This window comes from Gallinula chloropus, assembly GCF_964237585.1.
Source record: "Gallinula chloropus genome assembly, chromosome: 3".
NCBI classification, from domain to species: Eukaryota; Metazoa; Chordata; class Aves; order Gruiformes; family Rallidae; genus Gallinula; species Gallinula chloropus.
This window is the reverse complement of record NC_140087.1, coordinates 66,888,649-66,913,134: the sequence shown is the minus strand read 5'-3', so window position 1 is coordinate 66,913,134 and position 24,486 is coordinate 66,888,649. Positions and strand designations below refer to the sequence as shown.

The 24,486-nt window shown below is 42.8% G+C and overlaps 2 protein-coding genes across 2 annotated transcripts; both read right to left on the bottom strand.

Moving 5' to 3' along the window:
* Nucleotides 1–495: 495 nt before the first annotated feature.
* Nucleotides 496–6,956, bottom strand: CRLS1 (cardiolipin synthase 1). Its single transcript, XM_084261896.1, has 7 exons — nucleotides 6,459–6,956; nucleotides 5,945–6,082; nucleotides 5,205–5,334; nucleotides 4,657–4,742; nucleotides 4,174–4,242; nucleotides 3,753–3,844; nucleotides 496–2,219 (listed from the first exon to the last, which is right to left on the bottom strand). Exons 1-7 carry the CDS (start codon nucleotides 6,825–6,827, stop codon nucleotides 2,132–2,134), a joined length of 972 nt encoding a protein of 323 aa, XP_084118022.1. The 5' UTR covers nucleotides 6,828–6,956; the 3' UTR covers nucleotides 496–2,131.
* Nucleotides 6,957–8,284: 1,328 nt separating this feature from the next.
* On the bottom strand, nucleotides 8,285–24,349 carry MCM8 (minichromosome maintenance 8 homologous recombination repair factor; the record flags this gene model as incomplete). Its single annotated transcript, XM_084261895.1, has 18 exons — nucleotides 8,285–8,377; nucleotides 9,787–9,976; nucleotides 10,468–10,544; nucleotides 11,120–11,329; nucleotides 11,811–12,024; nucleotides 12,240–12,435; nucleotides 13,067–13,208; nucleotides 14,818–14,958; nucleotides 15,216–15,246; nucleotides 16,049–16,247; nucleotides 17,613–17,764; nucleotides 18,930–19,015; nucleotides 19,739–19,937; nucleotides 21,644–21,747; nucleotides 23,056–23,205; nucleotides 23,388–23,470; nucleotides 23,962–24,036; nucleotides 24,223–24,349. The coding sequence occupies 18 exons, from the start codon at nucleotides 24,347–24,349 to the stop codon at nucleotides 8,285–8,287; spliced, it is 2,469 nt and encodes an 822-aa protein (XP_084118021.1).
* Nucleotides 24,350–24,486: the final 137 nt, after the last annotated feature.

Sequence of the window (24,486 nt, the reverse complement as noted above, 5' to 3'; positions counted from 1 at the left end):
CAGTGCCTGATAACCCTTTCGGGAAGAACTGAATCTGAACCTGCCCTGGCGCAGCTTGAGGCCATTCCCCCTTGTCCTATCACGTGGGGGAAGAGACCAACCCCCACCTCTCTACAACCTCCTTTCAGGTAGTTGTAGGCAGTGATAAGGTCTCCCCTCAGCATCCTCTTCTCCAGGTTGAACAACCCCAGTTCCCTCAGCTGCTCCTTGTAAAGTTTGCTCTCCAGCCCCTTCACCAGCCTGGCTGCCCTTCTCTGGACACGCTCCAGGGCCTCGATGTCTTTCTTACAGTGAGGGGCCCAAATCTGAACACAGTACTTAGTCCTGAACATGTAAGTGTAAAAAGCAGTGGCCTTACCCACCCAGACGAATTTTATTGAACACAAACATTCATGTGTGTGCCACACGATTGTACAAGGATCATCACCCCAGGTACCAGCGCACCCATGCTCACACCAACACAGAACCCTCACTGACCAGCAGTCTTTCCTCCCCCACGCCTCTCATGCAATGCATCAAAGGGATCTGTGACTGAAAAAAGCAAGCAAACAAAAGACCCTAAACTCACAGGAACCCCCTCAAAGCTAATACCATTAACCAGAAGAGAATGGGAATGACCTGTCTGGGCATAATAAATTTCTGCTTTCTAAATGGTTTCTTCATAAAAAGGAGAAAATCCAAACCAAAACCCAGAAAAATACTCCGTTTTACTAAATACTCGAGCCTTAAAGGGAAATTCACCAGGCTTTGCTCTCTCAGCCCCTGCTGTAAGACACAGGGTAGACCACAAAACGTGGGGACAGTTAAGGTACTAATAAAAATCAAGTGTTTTCTCTATGCACCATTCTATACAAGTTTAGATATAAAAATATTAAAATGTTTCCTATATACAAGCATTCGTAGTTACAAAAGAGACTGCTCCCAAGAGATGTCTACAGCAAATTTTCTTCTGCTATTAATACAGTCGTACCACCTACCACCCACCACCCAATTCCAATTATTTAAGCCCTTCATTGTTGTGGTCTTTTTTTTTTAATGACATACAGTAAATATCACACTGCTTGAAAATATAAAGCATAAGCTTGTGATCAATGTGCTCTGTTCTGCCTAGTGCTCTATTCTGGGTCTTTGTATAAGCAGAGAACAGGTAGAGAACATGTTCCAGTTGCCCTTGCCCGAGGGGGCTTGCAGCACACAACTCTTGAAGCTTGAGGTACAGAAGAAATAATAGTACATACTGTTTCTTCCCTTTCTCCATTCATTTGGGCAATACTTGATGTCCTTTATTCTCCAAGAGTATGTAGATTAAACAGCATCTTTACAAGCTTTCAGGAACCTGGAGACCTAGGAGATAGTTTCTATCCATCGCTAGGAACAAATATGTGGTATGAGAAGCGTTAACTCCGTGTGGGTACAGGCTCTTCACAGTTGACCCTTCAGAGACTTAACACTCTGATGAGTATAGTTCACCAGTGCTCATATTTAGAAAGAAAAGGGAGCAAGGTAATAACTCTTCATGGCTTGTCTGTACCACCACAGAATTATGAAGTAAAATTTCTATCACTCTGGTTGAAATTTCTTAAGATGGTGTTCCTCTATGCCATGATTACTTCTGCTCCAAGCTGATGTACGTCACTAAGTCCTAATGAGCAATGCTGGTTTACTGACTTAGGTTGAGGTACAATTTGTTCTTAGAATTGCCTTCTTCTCCAAGATCTCAGTCTACTTCAGTGCCTGGCATGAAGCTGGCAAAAAAAGCTGATGAAAAGTGCGTATTTTAACTTCAAAACCAGTATAAAAATTATTCAGGATTCACATGGCAGCAACTAGTAACCTATATTCTTTAAGAATATTATTTATTTGTTTTTGTAAACAACCTCATTTTTAAACAAATTAAAAATACATTGAAAAGTCTCTCTTTGTATATACACAGCACATGTCCAAATTCACTTCATTATGATGCCATAGTTTAAGAAGAAGAAAAAAAAAAGGGGAAAAAAAAAAAAAAAAGAAAGACTTCTTGATCCAAAACGAAAGACTTCTTGATCCAAAACTCAAGTCAGCTGCATTACAACCATCTTTGGCAGCACAGCACACCAGGATGCCAAGACCCAGCCCTTTCAGGAATAGTTCATTTGTTATTTATCACCTGAACTGTTTTTCGGCCATAGTGGTAGTAGCTGTACGCAGATGTTACCGTCGTCAAAGCTGTGATGCACCTTTAGGGAAACAAGCTCCTGTCAGTCATTGGAGTCCAAGTACGGGAATAAAAAGAGCAGTTTTTAACTGTCTTTCCTATTTTTCACTACACGTTTCCTACAGACATGGAGTTTAGATGCTGAAATTCTGTACTATGATTTAAGAAAGGAACTGCCCTCCAGCATTACATAGCATGCTTTGGTATAATTGCCCACCAGGCCAAATTTTTACCGTATTAGCACTTGTTTGAGAGACAGGAAGACAAATGACCCCATGCTTCAGTATTTGTACCCTACATAATGTTTACCAGCTTGTGAACTGACTGACATGAGAAACTACCCCTCGGCAGTATGAAAGCATTCACATCGTTCAAGATTTCAACTTACCAAGTTCCAAAGCTAAAGCACAGGTTTCAGCTCCAGCCTTGTTTGTTCCCTTCCCAGGTGCTTGGCAAGAACCATGTTATGTTTGTAAACTGGCAGTGCTCTTCTGCACTGAAGGCTGACACCATTCAGCCATGAGCCACCGCTACAGTCCTGCCCCTCCATCAGGGCTGCTCTCCCTGGACACACTGCCAGGGTCATCCCCATCATTTTTGAAAGTTATACCCAGCATTTCTCAGCTATTCACAACATGGAAACTCTCACAGAGTCCCACACAAGTAGCAGAGTACACATCTCTCACAGACTTTCCAACATGATTAAAAAACTCCACATTTGCTATCAAAACTAAGGTTCCTAGTTCTTTAAAAGCATTGGGGTTTGTGTTTGGGGGTGGTTTTGCCTCTAAAAGACAAGTAACACTGGATTTTCCAGTACTTGAAATTACTAAGTAATTCTGCTCTCAGCTTTCAGCCTCTTTCATCTGAACTCTCACCAAACTGCTCAGGAGAAGTAACTGCACTTGTTACACCTGCTGACAGCTACAAATCAGATTCAGTGCAGATCCCCAGTAACAGAGTGAATAGAAGAGCCTCTATTTAAGGAGGTATGCTCCTGCATGCTTGTTTTCACTCCATCCCTCCCCTTCCTTCCTGTAATCTAGGAGAATCACTGGACTTCTTCGGGTGTTTTTCAAAGAGGCTTCAGAAACCTAGATTTCAAGACAGCAAGGTACATTATAAAGCTAAAGTGAGAAAATGCTTCCTGCCTATTTCATTGATATCAAAGTTGCTTTTTCAAGGACACAAGAGCACGAACTAATAAAGAATGCATACGCCCTTTCTTCCCACTCCCTTCTTTTCTATTACTGCATTTATCTTTGCCTGTGTGTACCACATCTGTTCTGAAGAAACTATTCTGTTTCATCGCTCTTATTCCTGGATCTTAACTAGCTCACTTTCACTACTGTTTGTTTGTATGGTAAATTAGGTACCAATAAATATCTAGCTCCTGCCTCAGTTAAGAAGAAACATGCGAAAATTTATCCATGTGGATCTACTGCATTGTTTGGGCACAGGTTTTTAGTTCCATGCAATAAGATTAATTGCAATTACAGTTCCTTTAGCAGTATGTTCAATTATCAGGGGAAAAGAAAAAAAAGAGGGACGTTACCATAATGTCTGCAGATATATACTGTCCACATAATTGAAAACAGGAGCTGCTAAAGAAGCTGCCACCAAAATTAGCTGAACCGCTGTATTCATCTGAGGAAAGCAAAACAGGAAATATGAGCAAAATGAAGACACATACTATGCAAGGAACACCAATACACTCTCTCATTACTGGCTTAATTATTAGTCTACATACAGAAAATTTATCGAGAAACTTCTTAGACAGAAGCATCTGGTACAATAGAAGCTGCCCTGTGCTGACACAAGGGTTGAAAAGCTCTCAGAGTTCATGTTGCCTCCAAATTAGTTGGTACAATTTTGAAACTGCCCCCAGCAATAGTAGTAAATACCCGCCTCTTGCCAAGCTACACACCACCCCAAGCACCAAGGAGTTATCTTCTGTAATGAGTTACTACTCTTACCTTGCTAATGAATGTTGGTTTTAATTGGGCAGTAGCATAACAGGGGTTAAAATACCTACTGAGTGTTCTCTGTTGGGGAGAGAAAAAAGAAAAAAAGGCAATTCTTGCATATTTAACTTGATATATCCCTGCATGATACAAACGAAAATTAATTGTAGCACTAAAGAATTATACTGGTACTGTTCTCATGTGATTTAGTGCACACCATATACAGGGGAAAAATATCAGTAGCTCTGAGATCTTTATGAAACTTGTTTTATGAAATACTGCTCTGCTTACAAATCTATATGGCAAAAGAACAAGCACAGTCTTACATCTTAGCCTACCCACCCAAGTTCTGAGCAACCATCAAGTTTCAAGATGAAAATCTCTTGGTTACAACTTTGCTAAAGGCTTACTAATTTTTTTCATACTTGTAAAGACACAGAAGATTTAATCAAAATAAAACAATTACATGTTCATACAATTACACTAGACACTTACCGGTGGAGAAAGAGTTTTGTATCGCACATAAAAAACAGCAGCAATGAGCGCTACATCCCTCAGAATAATCATGGAAGTAAGTGAAACTGAAAAACCAAGCCAACAGGATCTAGTGAAAAATCACGTCCACGATTAAAACCAAAGCAAAATCAGACGAGCACAAAATATGAAGCAAGAAGGAATCACCACTCACGACTTCTGGGAAAAAAAAAATGAATACGCAACTGAAGATTTTAAGATGACTTCTGAAAGAGTTTCCTCTAAAGCTGGAAACAATCCAGTCTATGAGAAAACATTTTACTGCTAACTCCTACTGCTTTAAAGAGAATGCATTTGAAACCAGCAGTAGTGGTTTTAGTTTTTCAAGTCTGTTGTGGTGGGGTAGTGTTGTTTGTTTAAGAATTTAATAGGCACCAACAGCGACTGACAAAGCAAGAGTTTCAAGCTATAGGCAGTTTTCCTTCCAGACATGCAATAAATGTCACTATACATAACACCACCTTCTTTACCTTATATACAGCACATGCAAGTAATGTCATTTTTCTCACCTGGGATAAGGTTTGCACAAGTTAGGCTGACATAGAGCACACTGATGAGAATTTTATCAGCCAGAGGATCAAGAGCACTTCCCAAAGCTGATTTCTGATTAGCCCAGTTTCGTGCAATAAATCCATCCAACTAGGAAACACAAAGTTCAATGTTTCTTTGTTAGAAAACTAGGAATAAAAATAGCTTATCCATGCACTGCTGTTACAGAGATACTTAATGAATGACATCACATAATACAGCTAGTTTAGCTAAGATGAAGTACGATACTTGTTGGGTGATATTTGTATCATGCTTTTTTTTTTCCCCCTCATGTTGCATTCCAGATTTTGGAAGCCTCTGAAGACACTAAATTCTCATTGTTATTAAAAATAAGTAAGCAAATAAATGAAGAAGGAAAAAAACCAAGGTAACTGCTGATCTAAACCCCACACAACTGTCACGCTGGGCGCAGCTGGTACAGCTGTGTACAGTAAGGGACAACTGCACGAGCACTGACTGGACAATGCCCACCTGGGGCTGGTCAGGGTATCCTTTTGCTCCGCCAGCACTTAAGTTTCCCCGTGAGCTGTGTGCCAGCTCCCTTCACAGTGCCACAAGGGATGCAAATACCATTTCTAGAAAACAACGAATATTAAAGCTGATCTGTTTATTCGTTTCCATTCCGCGCCGGAGTGTTTCAGCGCCCGCCAAACGGGACCAGGGTACCCCAGAGGTACTCCCCACCCCCACGCCAACATACCAAATCCGTCACGCCCGCCAAAACAAAGACACCTAGTGCAACACTGAAATTTTCTTCAACGATCAGGTAGCCTAAGACGGGCGCCAAACCCATTCTCGCCATCGACAGCACGTTTGGGATCGTCCAAGGGTTTTCGTACTGAAAAGCAAGGAAAAGCCTTCAGGCCAGGGAAGGCCGGCCCGCGCGGCACCTCACCGAAGCCATCGAGCCGAAGCAGCCGGGAAGCCGCCCGAGTCCTGGGGAGCTGCCCGCCGCTTGGCCGCATCATTACCCCCGCCCCCGGGAGGCAAGCGCGCCGCCAGGGGCAGATCCCGAGAAGCCCTCGCTTAGCTCGAAGCCGGGGCGGGACACCCGCTTCCAGCGCGCCGAGCACCACCGCAGCTCCCCGCGCCACGGGCCGCAAAGCGCCCCGCCCCCTCGGGCAACCCCCGCCCCGCAGCGGGAGGGCAGCGGAGGGGCGCTCCCCGCAGCTCCGCCGCCCCGCTCCCCCCCCCCCCCCCCCCCGGTTACGTACCAGCTCGGCGTAGCGCCCCGCCACACGTCCCTCCCGGGGGGGCTCCGGGGGCGCAGCGCCGCCGCTGAGGAGGCGCCAGGCGGCAGCGGGCGCGCGCAGCAGGTGCCGGTGCTCGCGCAGCAGCCGCTGGTGGTGCTGCCGCAAGGCGGGCGCGGCGCGCGGCCCCACCAGAGCCCCCGCGCCCGCCGCCAGGCAGAAGACACCGACGTTGCCATGGCGGCCAACGCCCGCCCCCCCGCCGCGCCCCTCCGCCGCCTCGGCCGCTCCGGGCCGGCTGGCTAGAGGCCTGGCGCCGCCGCTCGGCCGCCTCCGCCCCGCACCACGGAGGAGCCCCCAGAAACCCCTGCTCAGCCAAGCGGCGGGCAGCATGGTGCAGGGTAACGCCTGCCCGTGAACCCTTATGCGCGCTGTGGCTCTGCCCGCGGGAGCGAGCGGCCGCCCGCCGCCTGCGCCATCCGCCACCCCGGCAGACTGGCGGGGGCTTCGGGACAGGGTACGAGCCGCGGGCCGTGCGTGTGCGGCGAGGGGGGAGGAACGCGCGACTTTTTTGCGGCCGTTTACGGCAGCCCCCTCCCCGGCGACCGCGCGCTTTACGGCAGACGGGCGCGGCGGCTCGCTGGCAGGCCGAATGGCAGCGCTGAGGAGCGGCCAGGGGAGCCCGCTCCCCCACCGCTTGCCAGGCGGCCCCAGGCGCGGACGGTGGTGGCACCCCGCTCCTCCTCACGGCCAGGCACGTTCAGCACGCCCGAGCTAAGGAAAGCGAAGGCGTGCCTCAGCCCAGGAGGTGGCCCAGAAGGCCAGAGGGGGCTCTTGGTACTCTGTGCCCTGTCACCGCCCTTGACTTTAGCTCCAGGAGAAAGAGGTTATTTTACCAGCTGTGATCATTTCTTTGCTTCAGGCTTGCTCCTACACCCTTTCCGTAACACTAAAAGCCAGCATTAATTCTCAGAGTTCTGGCCTCTCAGGGTTCTCACACACCCCATTCTTGAGCCAGACCACAAGTCTGGTTTCATAAAAGCCAGGAATTACTCAGTACTTTAGCACTACGGAGAACACCTTCTGGGGCAGGGACAGAGGTACAGAAACACAGAACACAGTGTCCATTACCACTCACAGCAGCATTGATCAGCCCCAGTAACTCTTCACCAGATCGCAGACCTCTTGTGTATCAAGTTTAATAACAGACAAATAAAATCCAACTCCTGTTTTACAAATTAAATAGCATAATGAGGATATTTTTCTTAAATCAGACTTGCATTTCAAATAAAATCTCAGCCACACAGACCAATAAATACACAGGTACAAAGCAGGGAACTCAAGGTATCACTTCTTAACAGCTACAAAGCTGTATTGTCTCAACATGAAGGTTCCTAGGTTTTTGGAAACACTTCTATACTTGAAATTCCTCGAATGAGGCAAAGTGCTAAAAACACAACTCCCATCATCTTCTCAGGAAAGATTCCTGCTTTAAGCTTGTGGGTACAACACCACTGGGTTCTGAAGTAGAATCTCTTATTGCACTGTGATACTACAACACACCCTTTCCACTCCTCAAGGATGATGAGGTACATGCTTGTCTCACACAGCCTCACTTGGGCTAGCACAGCTGTAGGATGAGCCAAAGCAGCCATACCACATGTCCGTGTGTCCTACAGCACCTTCATGCAAGCCTGTTGCCACCAGGAGCTGCTGAAGGGGAATCTCATAGGTCAGTAAGCAACAGTGCCAGTGCTGCCATCACCCACTGTGTCAGGCTGCAGTTCAGCATGCAATGTTGCTGCAGATCCAACAATCAGGTCTCAAGGAAGTTTTATCAGTGGTTCTTCTCACATAGTCTGAAGCTGATAGAGTCGTGAACCTTTTTTCAAAAGGTAACCCTGATCATTTAGGGATCCAATAAAGCTTTCAAAGTCAGATACCTGGGAAAAGTGACAAAAAGTAAATATCAAATCAGAAGAATGACATGTTATCTGATGTAAATCAACCCTCCTCTTCCCAGAGAGGGCTGTTAGGCACTGGAATGGGCTGCCCAGGGAAGCAGTGGAGTCTCTGTTCCTAGAGGTAGGATGTGGGTAGACGCCGTGCTGAGGGACACTGTTTGGTGGTGGTTTGGGCAATGGATGGACTTGATAATCTGAAAGGTCCCTTCCAACCAAGACAATTCTATGATTCTATAAATATTCTGTGGAAGAACTCTGAAATAGTGAGCTAAGAACAGATTAGTTTCCATAGCAAATGGCTGGTCTACTAGGAGAACACAGTTGCAGCCTTTTGTGCTTTACTTATGTTATGGTACAAATTAAATATACAAAGTAACATACATCTAAGTTCTGAAGCACCAAAAAAAAGTAATTTCTACAAGTCTCACTGATTTCCAGATATTTGTTATACATTTAGGACAGGCAAAAACATATATGTAACATTGGAAAATAAGAATTAGTTGAACTAGCTGAATGAATCCATTGAATTTTCATGAATCAATGGTCACTGAGAAGACAGCTGGCAGTAACATGCTCTGTCACACAGGATACAACACCAAATACAGCCTTACGTACAGCCAACATCTGAACAAGTTTGGAAACTGAAGGCATCTTGTATAGTAGGTTAACCAGCAGGCTAAAGTAGGTTAACCGGGTAAGAGAACAGCTTTATTGCCCATAGTAAGTTCCATAAAGAGAAATTCCTTATTGCTACTTTCCACTCACTACACTGAAATCCAGTTTTAAGTTTTAAATCGGCATTTAAAGCTTTTGCCCATGAAGCAAGAAACAGTAGCTTACAGTATCTTTGTTTGGCTCAAGTCCCCCATGAATAGCAAACACAAATCAATTACAGGCTAAAACACATCTGTGGCCATCTATTCTACAGGATGTTCCTGAAGTTATAATGTTGGGATGCCTGGAGCAGGGGTGAAAACCCAGAGGGCATATTTGGGCAAGAGAAGGCCAAGCAGAAGCCTTGCTGCTCTGCTGAAATAGAACACATACACTGCAAGAGGCTAAATTTGGGAATTAAAAAAAAAAAGGGGTGTGGCCTGGGGAGTCAGAGGAAGTAGAGAACAAAGCAGAATCTTGTTAAGGAGCAGCTTCAGAAGCAAATCAACCCTTACTAGCACAGGGAGTCATTACTGCCAGACAACTGGTACTATTAGTTAAGCTGACAAACAAAGGCAACTCAGGAAGAGTGATCAGCCTAAAAGCAGCAAGCACCGCTTATTTCTGCAGATTGCAGGGGCACAACAGATGTGCCTTTTCCACTTTCTATTTTACAATAACTTCAATTGGTTATGCAGTTTGTTGCTGAAGAAATACTGGATTTCCAAACTTACTCGTATTTGTAGCTCCTTAGCAATCTGTTTAAGCTGCTGCAAGTCAAACAGATTGTTGAAAGTTCTCTCTGCGATACCACTAAGGGCAGAAACAAACCGTTTTGCTTGTGAGCGATTGCTCATCCCAGACCCATGCTGCGAACGTTCAAAGTCCAGCTTTCCAAACTCATCCGAGTAGGTTCCCAGCATGCTAAAAAAATATATTATAAAATATCAACAGAAGGTAGAGGCAAGAATACATTAATTTTCTTACTGAAGCATAACCACTTAAGAAACTAAGTTCTCAGAAGACACATAGGAAATCATTCCCAAGTAAGAACGTTGGTATCTAGGCATCTTAGACCAAGCATCTGCCCGAGTCACTTTTGAGCCTGTTCAGCCACAACAGAGAGCAACCACAGAACAGAAACACCCTTGGCAGTGCCTCATGTCTCAGTTACTGTGCACTGATGTTCAGACCTGTGTGTTGTATCATCATAGCAGCTAAGTGATCGTATTCAACTTAGCACTGTTGCCACTTTTAAAAGCAGCAGTAACAAATCTATACTGGTATCACAGGCCTAAATTCAATAGAGTAATTTCTTCACTGTGTTTGTGTATCTGCAGTAAAAAAAAAGGGGGGGTGTCTTGGAATGAATAGCATCATAATGCTTTGTTTATTTTAGAAGCAGTGTGTATTACCTATATTTCATTATTTCTATTACATCCTCAGCATCCTCCTTTGTAGATTTCTCCCTTAACTCCAGCCTTGATCGTGCCTTAAAAACAAGAACACACACAAAAACACACCCCCAAAGGGTATTTAAGATATATTGCATCTGTGAAAAAAGGCTACAATTGCTCTACAAGAAGCATAAATTTCAAGAACAGAGATGGAACCTGAGCCTATGGGATTTAGAGGAAAAATTCCTCTATTGTTTTGATAATGTTTCAAAGTCATCTCCTGCACACTGTCATTTCTAGGCTGCAGTGTGGAGTTTAACAGTGTATTCTTGGGAAGCAGCGGATCACAAATGGTGTAAGGGCAAAGTGAAACCAGTTTAAGGTTGAGACAGGCAGCAGCTTGTCTCTGCCTGCACATACTTATTCCTTAATTGCCTTTTGGGACAATGTGAAATTCTCTTTCCACCCCCTCCGGGGTGCTTCACTTCATAAGAAGCTTTAAGCATCAGTAGTTCTTAAGCATGTCTAAGTCTCTTACAGACTCACTTTTTTTAAAACTCACAACAAAAAGCATAGCAGTGAATAAGCTGTCAAAATTGTAGGATATCAGTAGTAGTAAAGGAATAATCTCTTTGCTTTCAATCCCTTAAGTATTACAACTTGCACTTACCTCTGTAAGTCGAATCAGTGACTCTAGTTGCCTTGTTGTGATTGGTGTGCTGTCTACTCCTTGGTTCTGTTTCCGGAGCTCCAGATAGAACACCTGGAGGACCTCAGCAGCTTCTGGAGATAAGCTTGGGTGGACGTACTGCCGAGCATATCCAACATACTTCCTCAACAGTTGATGGGGAATGGCATCGAAGTTTTCTCCTGGTAAGATCTAACCCAATTACAAAGAGCTGCCATGAGTTGCAGGTGCCCAAGGATTTGTTTACACACATTTTTATTCAGATTCAATACTTACAGCAAATTATGTCATACGAAACTGTTACATCCAGTCTAGTTCTGTAGCTCTCTACAGAAATCTAACACAGCAAATTTGCCTTAGAGCATCTCATGCAAAGTATCTTCCCATTACCGCAACTGAAAAAAGAAACCCCAGCTCTCCTAATAAATTCTTTTCTGTGTGGAGATAAAGGAAGTTTGAGACACACCCTTAGCAGCTCCAGCAGAGTGGGTAACAGTAGCTACAACTGACAACCGGTACCAGCTGGTGGCTGGAGCCTTAACTGCTTCATCTCTAACTCAGAGCCAATGATTATGAGAAGGGGGTGGTCAACCAAGGACATCCAGATTGCTAAGTACCAGTGCAAGGAACACCACAGGAAGGGGCGCAGCAACAGTCACAGGACAAGTCCTACCTTTAGTCTTTCAAGCAGCGGTCGATCTGAAACAACTTCGAGAACAGAGCGGTCCTGTGTGTTGGTACGAGCCACCACAGCACTGCTGCACCCTGCCTGCTTTCCAGCTCGGATTGCCATCACATGCTCGGACAGCAAGTGATCATGGTCCTCATTTGGGGTGTCCAGCAAAATGAAGACTAGATCAAATCTTGACAGTAAAGCGCTCCCCATTCTAGAGTGAAAACAAGGAAACACAGGTGTCAGATATGGAAAAACTACAGCAGCTCTGCTCCACTTAAAAGACACTTAAAAATTCACGTTCCATTAATTCAGAACTTTGCGTTCATGCTCCAGGAAACTAAAAAGCAATTATATACAAGCTACAAGGCTGCTGGAAACATCTACACCCAGCATACACTATAAGCAGCGTTTCATGGAGGTGCTTACTTTAAGTTCTCAGACACTGTTTTGGCTTTGTTATAATGTCCTCCAACTGGGTTGGCTGCAGCAATGATGGACGTCCGAGCTGGTAAACTGCAAACAATGCCAGCCTTGGCAAGGCTGATACTTTGCTGTTCCATGGCTTCTAGCAAAGCCTGATGCTGGTTTCCCATCTTATCAAATTCATCTATTCCACAGATACCTGGAAACAATTAACCCAAAAGAAAGACTTACTAGAAAACATTAACTGATGAACAAGTATATGTATGATCCACTGCTGATCACAGACTGACAGACTATTTTACAATCCATCACAAGTCCAACCCAATGTCTTGAGGACTGAAGGAGACACTGGACCAAGTCTCCATTTCAGCAACATTTGGTTTAGCTTCGTGCCATTGCAGATGAACCATTACAATGTTGGGCTTGCTCACAGTAGTGTCTTATTGCACATTAAAATGACAAAACAAGCTTTAAAAAAGTAGACAACAAATCTCATAAGCTAGCCACTTTCCAAAGCCAGTAATAATCCAGGAGCTGCTATTAAGACAAGATTTCTCAAAAAGGAAAAAACATCTTTAACTCATTGAGTGAAGTTGGTATGTGAACTGCAGAACTCTGGTTTTCTACGTATCTTATGATGTAGGAAAGCTGGAATCACCTCCAAAAAGGTCACTGGAGAAACCAAGAACTTCAAGACATGGAAAGTCAGTATCATTTGTAAAATTTGTTTTTAGCCCTCAATTCTGCAAGCTCTGCAGTTAACCTTACACTCTGTAGCACCCCACCCCCTACGTTTGTTAGTACAAAACCTGTAGCATTACAGGTATTACCTTGATCTCCAAGCACCAAAGCACCAGCTTCCAAGGCAAAATCTCCAGAAGCACCATCTCTAGACAGTGTAACAGTCAAACCAGAGCTGGTGGAAGTATTACCACAAACATACACACCACGAGGAGCAACATTACACACCGCCTAGAAGAGAAACACATCACTTTTTCCCCTCCCCAAGGTGGAAACTTTCACATGCCTTATTCTAGAGAAACAATTAAAAGGAAAGCCAAATTTGTTTCTTTCTACTTAACGTGTTGAGCCATGTTAAGAAAGGTTTTAAGCCCTTGCAACCCTGGAGACACATACTTCTGCCAAATAGTAGGAGTAACATTGGTCACAATACTTGCAGCACAGCCACATCTACTGTGTTATAACTACTAGGACTTCGGACACAGCATTTACATTTCAAAGTATGTCAGAATAGTTGGGGACATGCCATCCACCATGGAATTGCAGATATATAACATCTGTATCTTCAGACCCCATGGTCTGTTTAGACTAACATCTCGTCCTAGTGCCCAACACAAGCTGCTTCAGGAAAAGCATGAGCAGTTGAGCCTACAGTTTGAAATATGAACTAAAAAACCAAAGCATGGTAAGCTTTAACACAGCCATGTTGCAGTTAAATTTGCCTAGAATATAGTTAGAATTTAATATTCCCAGTAAATATCTACAGAGTACATGTTTTATTTAGAAGGTAGCACCCAAAACATTTTATGCTGAGTAAATGTGACAGGCACTGAATATTGAATAAATAAAAACAAAATTAAAAAAACCCACAACAAAACTGGCTCCTATCCAGCTTTTGTTCTTTCCTTGGGTTTTTTTTTTTGCCCTGTGACAGTGATGACTGAGAGGAGCCTTGTCCCAGGGCTGAGAAACAGATTACTAGTTTTCTTGAATGGCAGTCTGTTATGTAGTAACAATATGAAAAAACAGATCATCTACTATAAGATAGAGAGTCTCCATTCTATGTCAAAATAATTTACAGATTTGTTTACCAGGATGCTTGCATACAAATCCATCATTTTGGTTAAGTTATTGCAAGTCATAACATGTCCACATTAAAAAGGGTCGGTTTTTAAGTGAGGTTTGCAATGCTGCAGGTCTAGGTGACCTCTGATCTCTCTTTCACTGCACAGTGACCATGGGAAAAGACATGGAACTTTAAAAACATTCTGTTTAAGATGAAAAAGTTATAATTACTGATTTTTGTCACAGTCATGTGACAATGTCCACCAAGATTAAAATTTGAACACAGCAGCAGGTCCCTTTCCCAAAAAGTCAAAACTTGTGTTAGCAACACAGAAATAGCAACAGAACAGGAGAAAGCCCCACAGAAGCTGAGTGACATGGCATCCAAAGTTAATTTAACTCCAAGAGCATGTGTACTTGACAACAGATCAGCTAAATGAAGACAGGAAGGAGTTAAACTCCTCACTGGGGAAAGGGCTCAGTGAAAAAACCTGTAAGGGCCAGACAGCAAGCCTACACTTGATAGACCCTGGTCTTGACCAATGCATTAAACAGGTCTGATCTGTTCCGCAAGACTGCCTGGAAGGGGAGGGCAGCTGGACCCCTTCACATATTATCCTATATTTGAGGCATTCTACAGGAAAAGATAGCTCCAGCCAGACTCGAGCAACCCTTTTTCCCTTTGGTCTTAGTGCAGCTATCCTCCTCCCATGACTAAGTCATCATGATAACAAGGAAAATAAAAATCAGACAACAGAAAGAAATCAACCCATACTTGCAACATTTGACTTTTCCCTAATCCAGGATCTCCAACGACCAGAACATGTGGATCTCCTCTCACCGGGATTCTATTCTTGTCATCTACAAACTTCTGGCATCCTCCAAATAACGCCAGGGCCAAACCTGCCTTTACGATCTGTAGTGGGACATACCAAAAGCAGTATTTGATCACAGTGACTGATATCAACAGCTCCCTAGAACTGACTGTGATAACCCTCAGGATGGCTAAGCTCAAGGGTGTAAAGCTGTCATCTCCTTGTCACTAAAAGCAACTGAGAGTCAGGGTCACCTGACTCTCTCTGCTACTCCCCCCCACCCCAGAGAAGCTTTTTAAGTCCTTTAGAAGTGTACTGTGGCATAAACATTTCAATCTGAAGTTGTTAAATTACCTACCTCATGGCCATAGATTGCAGGACAAAGAGAGCTGTAAAACAAACAACACCGTAAGGCAAGGGGAATATAAACCTTGTATTATTACTAAATAGCCACTCACTCCATCTCTCTTGTCACAGAGTACCTCTATAAACAGGTAACACTTTTGGTTAGCTGTTGCTGAATTTCCAACAACACCAGTTGAAATTAGCAGCATTGCATCTCTCGAAATTTGCAAATAACCAGATATGCCTGAGAAAAGCCTTTCATCTGAGTTCACACAAATGCCAAGGAGCACCAGTTTCTCAGTGGTTTCTGCACCCGTTCTCATCTCAGTGAGCCTTTAAAAGGAGGGTGACAGGAAGTTAGTTCTGGGGGGTTTGACTCCACTGGAAGGGCCTGAAGGGTGTCCCAGCTAGAAGAGTACTTCTTGGTCTGAGCTGAGGGTCTTTCACACACTCTGCTCAGTTTTTACACCTCTCCCCTCCTCTGTAGAAAAGCAGAGCAGAAAGCAAAAAACAGTAGTTCAGAGTTGAACTTGCTTAGTGAGGAGCAAAATTAATTGTGGGTTTTGGGGGGTTTTTTTTGACCCATAGCTTTCTGTCTCAGGGTTGACATAAAACTCTTAGTTTCCCCATATCCTTAAGTCCACTCAAAGTCCTAACATCCCCACTGCAATAATTCCCTTCCTCCCAAGCCCCTTGCCCAGTAAAATTTGATAAATCTCCATTGCATCTATTGCACAAGCCTTAAACATTTCCTAGCTTTAAGATTAGCTGTCACATTTGTCTGAAGGTGGTCACAGTGATTCAGAAGTCTAATCCCAGTCCTTGTCCAAGTCTGATGCAACTTACTTCACAATGAGCCTGAACAGATTTTTCTCAGCTTGAATTTCTTGAACAGCATAGAGGTCTTTAAGTGAAAACTCCATGAATGGTCTTTGAAAAGTCTCATCATCAAAATTAGTTGGTTTTTGTCCTTTACTGTTGCTGACAGAATTTGCCTCGATGTATAACAAGAACATACACTTGTCATTCTTATTTTTAGATGTTCCTGTTACAAATACGGAGAAAGGGCAAAGGAATACTTTTTCTATCAGTAAGTACTGATGTTCAGAAATACTAACTACAGCCATGTGCAAAATGTTCATATTTAAGTAACTGCATGTCTGCATTTTCAAAAATTGATGCAGAGTAAGTTTCTAGTTATATTTATTCTTTAAGTTCCACCCATTTAGGTACACAAAATATTTGAGGTTTAACAATGCCAAGTGTAGAGTGCTGCACATGGGACATAACCCCACGCAGAACTACAGGCGTGGGGGAGACTGGCTGGAGAGCTGTCAGGAAGAGAAGGACCTGGGGGTGTTGGTTGACTGCACACTGAATATGAGCCAGCAGTGTGCCCAGGCAGCCAGGCAAGCCAATGGCATCTTGACTTGTATCAAAAACAGTGTGGCCAGTAGGTCTGGCTGGGGAGGTGATTGTGCCCCTGTACTCAGCATTGCTGAGGCTGCACCTCGAGTGCTGGGTCCAGTTCTGGGCTCCTCACTGTTAAGGAGGACATGAAGGTCCTTGAGCAAGTGCAGAGAAGGGCAAGCAGGATGGTGAAAGTGCTGGAGGGAAAATCATATGAGGAGCAGGTGAGGGAGCTGGGGCTGTTTAGCCTGGAGAAGAGGAGGCTGAGGAGAGACCTTATCACAGCCTACAACTACATTGTTGTAGGTTGTAGAGAGGTGGGCGATGGTCTCTTCAGCCAGGTGACAGGAGATAGGACAAGGGGAAATGGCACAAAGCTGCACCAGGGCAGGTTCAGATTAGATGTTAGGAAAAATTTTTTTTACTGAAAGAGTTGTCAGGGCCTGAGACAGGCTGCCCAGAGAGGGGGTTGAATCACCTTCCCTGGATGTGTTTAAAACAGGGTAGATGAGGTACTTTGGGATATGGTTTAGCATAGGACAGGAACAGTTGGACTTGATGATCTTAAAGGTCTTCTCCAACCTTGTAATTCTGTGATGTTGCAGGATTAGAAGGGTATATGCATATAGAAAGAGTTTCCCCCCAAATAAATTAAGTTTTCCAGGAATTTTAAATTTTATGTTCTAGTCATACAGAAGTTCAACATAAAATATTTCCACTCATTATTTAGAGGTAGAATAATCCAAGACAATGGTCCTGAACCTGAAGCACTGGTCTCTATCAGTGGACATTAGAGACTATGCTTCTCTTAGGCAGCTCTGCTTCTGCCTTTTTAAAAATAACTCTTTGTCATAAAACTTCTGGAGCTTTAGAAAAAATATGCACTTAATGCATTTATAACTTTGAGAGCCCAAATTAAGTGGCATGGCTATTCTCCTTGTGTAATAGCTAGAAAAATCCCCACTGTAGGAAAAAGTTGGTTTTGGATGGTATATTTTACCTTCCTCAGTGCTCGACACCTTTACTATCCCTGTAATTGTGACTATATCTCCTGGTACACAGCTGTCCACAAGATCTTGAACCAGTTCACATTCAATTGTGCGAGGGATTCGGCCTGCTTCTCGCTGATCATCCGACATGAGCTCCTGCACCCTGCAAAAACAGGAGGGAAGCACACACTCCATGCATAACACTTCCAATTCAGTTATGGCATACAAGATCTGCAGCCATGTGCTTCCAACAATCCTTCCCAAACTGAGAAGGGAGGCCGCAGAAGTGCACTGGCAAACACTAGAAACAGTAGCACTGAATTTGGAGAAAGACTTTGGTTCTGACTTAAATATAGTGGTATCATCATGTATAATACCAGAAGAACATTAAGCGTGAACTCCAGAAATAATCACTCTCAAGGTGCAGATCTTCTGGCACCGATGAGCATGTTCATGTGCAAATAATTACAGCGTATGTATACAAAAATTAAGGTCAGACATTACAGCCCTGAAGAATGCTTAATTGGCATTTTAACCATAGCAAAGCCCAAGAAATTCCTCAGACCAGAACAAGAACAGTAACTCACTTTTTGTGTAGTTGTAGAAGTCTAGCAACAAACAAGTTACTTGAAAGGTTCTGGTGTCAGCTCTTCACTTATTTCTGAGCTTTCCTGGAAGCTGTTAGGCTTCCCTTAAGAAGCTGTGATAAACAGCACCCTCTAGAGCTGCTGACAAGAATGTCAGCAGTATTTAAAAAATAACTTTAAAAGTACTTATTACAGAATGTTAATAAAGAAAAACCTATCTAAGTGTCATCTGGCACAATAAGATTTTTCAATACATTCAGATTCTCTATGTTAACATGCCATGTAAAAGTGGGGAAAAGTACGGAGAGTCCTGTTTTTTCCCAAGCTGATGCCTTTACTACAGTAAGCTGACAGATAAGACAAGGAACAACACACCAAACTCTCCTGAATGTACACACTATGGGGCAATAATAGGATGGTCATAGTGCTGATAGTGCCTAGTAGGATGGAAGCAATGAAACACAGATCCACTCTCCACCTTCTTACGCTGTTAAGAAACAGTCACTTGTTCCCCCACAGCAAAGGTGTCAGATTTTTAGCATACCTGCCTGCTGGTTAGATATAGAAAGCAGCTGAATATGCAGGTATAGCACTATTTCCTTCTGCTAATGATGAAATAACTGCTTTGTAGTTGTTTTGAAGAGTGCTTACCACAAAAGAATAAGATTATTACAATTACACAGTGCAATATAGAACAGGCCATCCTGCCACGTTTTGATTATTTATTGAAGGAATGCTTACTTAACAGACTGCCAGTCCACTGTAGTGGTTAAAGGGGAGCTTCTGTCAGCTGTGAAGGACCGACCCCGGCACTCAGGAACAAGGCACTGGAACAACAGTAACTAATTCATTCACAACATTTTTTTTCTTTTAAATAATAATTTGAAATTGCCTTATTAAAAAAAAAAGCAAAGCAATGTGATTCATTAACACCTATTGCAGGGGAAAAAAGCTGGTAAAATTAGGGCTACAAATTAGCCCATGCAAAATTAACAAAGACCTATTAAGCACAAACACCTGAGCCCTGACTCAGTTGTTAGAGCACATTCAGCCAATTTGTACAAGCCCTTTGGTGAAATGTTGTGGGTTTGGGTTTTTTTTTTTAATTACTCGCAGATGTTTCAGAGATCATTTTTTCACTTGAGCAAATCAGGTAACATAGAATCACTGGGCACTGTCCCATGTCTCAGCTTTTTGATATGCAGATAAAATGCAGTGAAATGAAAACAAAGCTCTACACAAAAGCCACAGCCTCCCCCAAGTCTAACCAAAGAAAGTCACCACAGCCACGTGGAAGAGGCTTTTACAGAACCCAAGACAGACTAGAGGGAGTGTCTATATACTACCTTTGTTTCAGAGGGATACAATTTTTTTCCAGGTACAAGGTTACACAGTATTGCATGCTAAACTTAATTTTCCTCCCTAATGTCAGTTGTTGAAAAGAAAAAAAAAGCCTTTCATTTAAAGTTAGGTTAAATACCAGAGATGTTGCTTTTTCACAGGTCACTACAGACAGGGGAGAAGTGTGAAGTTAAATGCTTTTAATTTACCTTAGTTGGAAGAGTATACTTTCCATCAGGTAGAAGAACACCTTGAACATCTCCACAGGTGCCACACACAAAAGCTAGCTTAGTGCACAGCGGCTTAATGTTGCTGACGCGCACAACAGTGCCACGCAAGGCAACGTATTTCCCATAGCAGTTGGCCCGAACATTTTTCAGCTGAGTTAATGGATCATAGTTGTACAACCTACACAAAAGTTAAGGATTAGCATTTTGAAAGCTTATTGTAATGCAGAAGAAAAAACCAACCACCCAAAGCCAAAGAAACAATAAAAAACCCACACCCAACAACAGGAAGATATGTTCACACACCAATTATTAACAGAGCAATGATTAGACATAATTTGCCTGTGGACTTATGGCATAGTCTTTAATCCTGGTCTAGAAAGCAGCCTCACATTTGTCATTCCTTAAGTGTATATACCTCAATGGCTATATAGATTGTTTATATAGTGACACCTCCCATCCTGCAAACAATAGGGGCAAGATACAACAGAAGTTACTTCATAGTCATCTGCAGCCTTCTCTGAGTTATTTTGGACCAGAACTTGGATTTGCCAAACAAAAGAATCAAAGATTTATTATACCTGTGGCACAAAAGAAAGGGTGGATTTTCATGTTTTAAGGACATAAAAACATGTAGTCAGGTAGAATGCATTGTCCCTTTTTAAGGACAACAAAAAATACCCAGCCAAATCACTCAGAGTAGCAAACTTCAAACAGCACTTTGTACGTTAGGACAGACATTATGAGATTGTCTAGCATCACTCCCCTGCTCAAGCAGACCCACCTAGAAGAACAGGTTGCCCAGCTGGCTTTTGAGTATCTACAAGGATGGAGATTCCACAGTCTCTGAGCAACCTGTGCCAGTGTTTGACCATCCTCAAAGTAAAAGAACATTTTCTTATGTTCCCATGGGGTTTTATGTGCTTTAATTTGTACCCACTGGGTAATACCTCTTTGGTCACAGGTTTTTCCTAAACATTTCAACTGTGTAGTTAACCAGCTGCAGTTTTATAACAAGCCAAAACTTTAAAATCTGTCACAATGAGACAAACCCCTAGACTCAATCCACCTGCCACACCAAAACATGCTTCTCCACCCTTCCAAGCCAGACCAGCAGGGAATAGAATAAAAGAAAAAAGCCCAAACTAACTCAAATAAGACTTATGCCCCCAGGCCCCCCCAGACTCCTGAAGTCTGAGACACTGTTACTTCTGATAAGTCCTTAGCACTTCCCCCCCCCCCTTTCTTTATTAGACATTCAAAGAAAATCGCATTTTAAAAGTTATAACAGTAATTATGATTCCTGTAAGTCAATACTTAAAAACCTGCGTAACCTCATGTTCTTAATTCTAATTAATCAAATTTTAATTTGAAATTAATATTCTTTAGACTGTCTACCAGTAATAATTTGATAGATTTAAGCTAATATGAAATAACACATCCTCATACACCACTGTCAAAATATCCATACACAGAAATAAGCATTACAAGCCGTAGTTGACATCCACACCCTCCAAATAAGCCTTTTGCCAATAAAAAGCTAGATCATAATCACTTCCTAGCCTCCTCAGCAAATATCAGAAGTTTAAACAATACATATTTCACATAATATTTGTTCTACTTATACATTACATAGCTACTTATAAGCTTTTCTAGTTACAAACTGTTGTGTTCATCTTACAAGCAGATTTCATTTAAACTTTTCCCAATGACAGTTTAGCCTTTGTCATGGTGAAGAAAAAAAGCAAAATGTAGACTGTTCAGAAAGTCAAGTCTCTCGATAAAATAAATATGTAAGCCTTCAGCACCATGCATGGACACTGACCAACATTAGACAAGAAACAAAGATCTTCCTGGAAAATAACCCAAATACTCAACATCCATTACCTGGCATGAATGAGAGGCACATTTATTATAGGTTCTCCATCAAGTGGCAATCCTTCCTCCACCTGCAGCTCTGCAGCATGCCTTTCGAGGTCCTTTGTTAGCACCTAGACAGAACAGAGGCACAAATGCATCATGCCATGCACATAGATTCAGTTGGCCATTAAGTTGTATTACTACCCTTTATAATCAGATCGCCCTACTGACATCTAAAGAGCTCCCTGCTGTCCCTCACTAAACAGCAGGTTTCTGCTTCTAAACAGTTCTAAGCTTCATTTCAAGTAGAATTTAAAAATCAACATATTTGTTGCTCTCATGGTTTTAGCCCCAGCCAGCAGCAGAGAATCATGGGCCATGTGCTTGTTCTCCCCTGCAGCGGGGAGGGGGGAATCAAAATAAAAAATAAAAAAGGGCAGAATCAGTCAAGCCTCATGGGTTGAGATAAAGAGTTTACTGGGACAGGGAAGGGAGAAATGCCAACAACAGGACTTCAATGCAAAACACACACAACTGATGATACCCAATGCAGTTTCTCACCAACCTGCACAACTCAGACCCGTCATAAAGCTGGACTATCCTGGAGCCATGTGCCCCTTGCCCACCTGCCCTCTTTATGCTGAGCATGAGGTCATTGACCTTTTAAGTCATCTGTCCTGGATGCATCCTCTCCCAGCTTCCTGGATGCCCCCCTGTTAGCAGAGCAGCATGAAAAGCTGAGAAATCCTTGAGTGCTCAGCAGCAACTAAAACATCAGTGAGTTATCCACATTGGTCCCATCCTAACTCCCAAACACAGAGCTACCCCAGCTGCCAGAAAGAAAATTAACTCTATCCCTGCTGAACGCAGGACAGTTGTGTTTGTTTCTTTAATTGAAAAAAGTAATGAAGAGAATACAGACTTTAATGCAGGGAATTTTGTTTCATTAAAGCACAAACATCTGAGAACTTGCCTGTCAACAAGCTACAAAACGTTACTTTGAGACATTGAACAGAGTCAGGAATTCTTGACTCAGCTCACCACTGACCCACCAGACATGGTTCTGTTGCAAGAGGCAGTACACACAGCACAGGTAAAACACAGCATATCCGAAAAAAACCCAACAGCCAAAAAAACACCCCACAACAAAAAACAACACAACCAGGAATTAGAATTCCCAATAGAGGGTAAACTAAGTTTTAGAATTACACACAGTCAACTGCTTTGACTATGAATAAGCAAAATGCACCGAGATCAAAGCATTTCCAAAGCTTTAACTTGTAAGCCATACAGAATGTGTGAAGAAAGGGAAGAGTTTAATGAACAGTAGTTTTCTATAAGCCAGAGATTCAGTGTTTACAACACTATTGCACCTAAATCCCACTGATTCTTTTTTGTTGTGAGGACTATGCTTCTACATATTAAAACATCATGTTTACCTGATGAATCGCCAGACCCATACAGTGCAGTATTTTCTGAGGCATATCCCTTAGTTCAGTAGATAAATTTGGTATGGATTTAGTCAGTTCTCTGTCTTGTATTAGTTCTTTATAATCCACAAGAATACTTCCTTTTCTTTCTATTTCATCCTATGAAATATTTCAGATTACAAAATACACTTCAAATTATAAACACATCTAAATTACATCATTAACCTGTCATATCTGTAACAGAAATTATTTTTGAAGGAGGCAACACAGAAAATTTGTAATGCTATTGTATCAACAATAGGTTGCTGTTGGGGGACAGAGGGGTTTTGGTTTGCTTTTACCTTATCATAAAGTTCAATGCGTTGCATGAAGAACTTTTCAAAGGCCTGTGTCTTCACGACAAAAGGAGATTTGTCAACATAAGCTAATTAGAAACATATTGCATTAGTAATTGACATAAACAGTTAATTGCATTTCACAAAATAACATAAGCTGACAATTTCCAAAGTTTTTCAGCATTCCAAAAGTGAAGAAAATTATACTCTCTACAGTATGACAGTAGTGTGCCATTACAAGACCTGTTATAAACCAGAACACTGTGTTTGACTCCATAGGACAAGCACATAGGATCAAGAAAAGTACAGCTGATATGTGTATACTGCAGGCTTTGCTAGACTTCAAGTTTTATTTGGCTAATTAAACAGGCTTAAGAATGAGGCCTCAAGATTCTTTTCCAAGATTTGGACCCTGTAGAGATTAGAGTATGCTGCAAGACCAAAATCGCTACTGTGCACACATTTTTATATAACAAATATTAATTTCAGTTGCTTTCTGTTTAGCTTCTCCCCTTTACTTAGAACAGGCTCTAAAGAAAAATGGTTTAAACCACTACTTATAAATTTAGTTGGAAGTTACCTTCAGAGAAATAAAGTTTCCAGCCCTTATAGGGAATAAACTGGTCCAACGTTGTTTGAACTAGCTGAGATCTTGCTAAAAATAAATAAATAAATAAATAAATGAAATTAAACCCGGGACTACACCCATGCGGGTACTAACACTTTTCAAGTTTTATTCGCGGTGATTCCTTTGACCACCAGGAGGCAAATAGCTATAATTACCTCAGGGATAAAACATCACGGCTTCAGAAAACAGGAAGACGTGCAGGAGGTAACTCACCAGGCCCAGGCGCTCTCTTCACATCTCCCTTCTGTCCTCGGCCTCGCCATCCTCCTCGCCAGCCGCCTCGCCATGCCTGAAAGCCCCTTCCCCGAGCGCATCCTCTGCCTCTGGGGTCCCTGTTCATCTCGCTCCGCAGGCGCCAGCTTAGAGAGCTAGAGGCAGGTGCCTTACCGGGCAACACCGAATTTAAATCGGGGCTACCCGCCTACAGGGCCGGGAGCAAAGACCCTGGGATAAATCCCCAGGTGTCGCTGAAGACCC

Bases quoted from the DNA above. Each gene is read 5' to 3' on its own strand.
- CRLS1 (XM_084261896.1), bottom strand. From the start codon at position 6,827: ATGCTGCCCGCCGCTTGGCTGAGCAGGGGTTTCTGGGGGCTCCTCCGT. The intron at 6,083-6,458 runs GTACGTAACCGG...CTTGCTTTTCAG, and splicing joins CGGGGCGCTACGCCGAGCTG to TACGAAAACCCTTGGACGAT. The intron at 4,743-5,204 runs GTGAGAAAAATG...TTGGTTTTTCAG, and splicing joins TTGTGCAAACCTTATCCCAG to TTTCACTTACTTCCATGATT.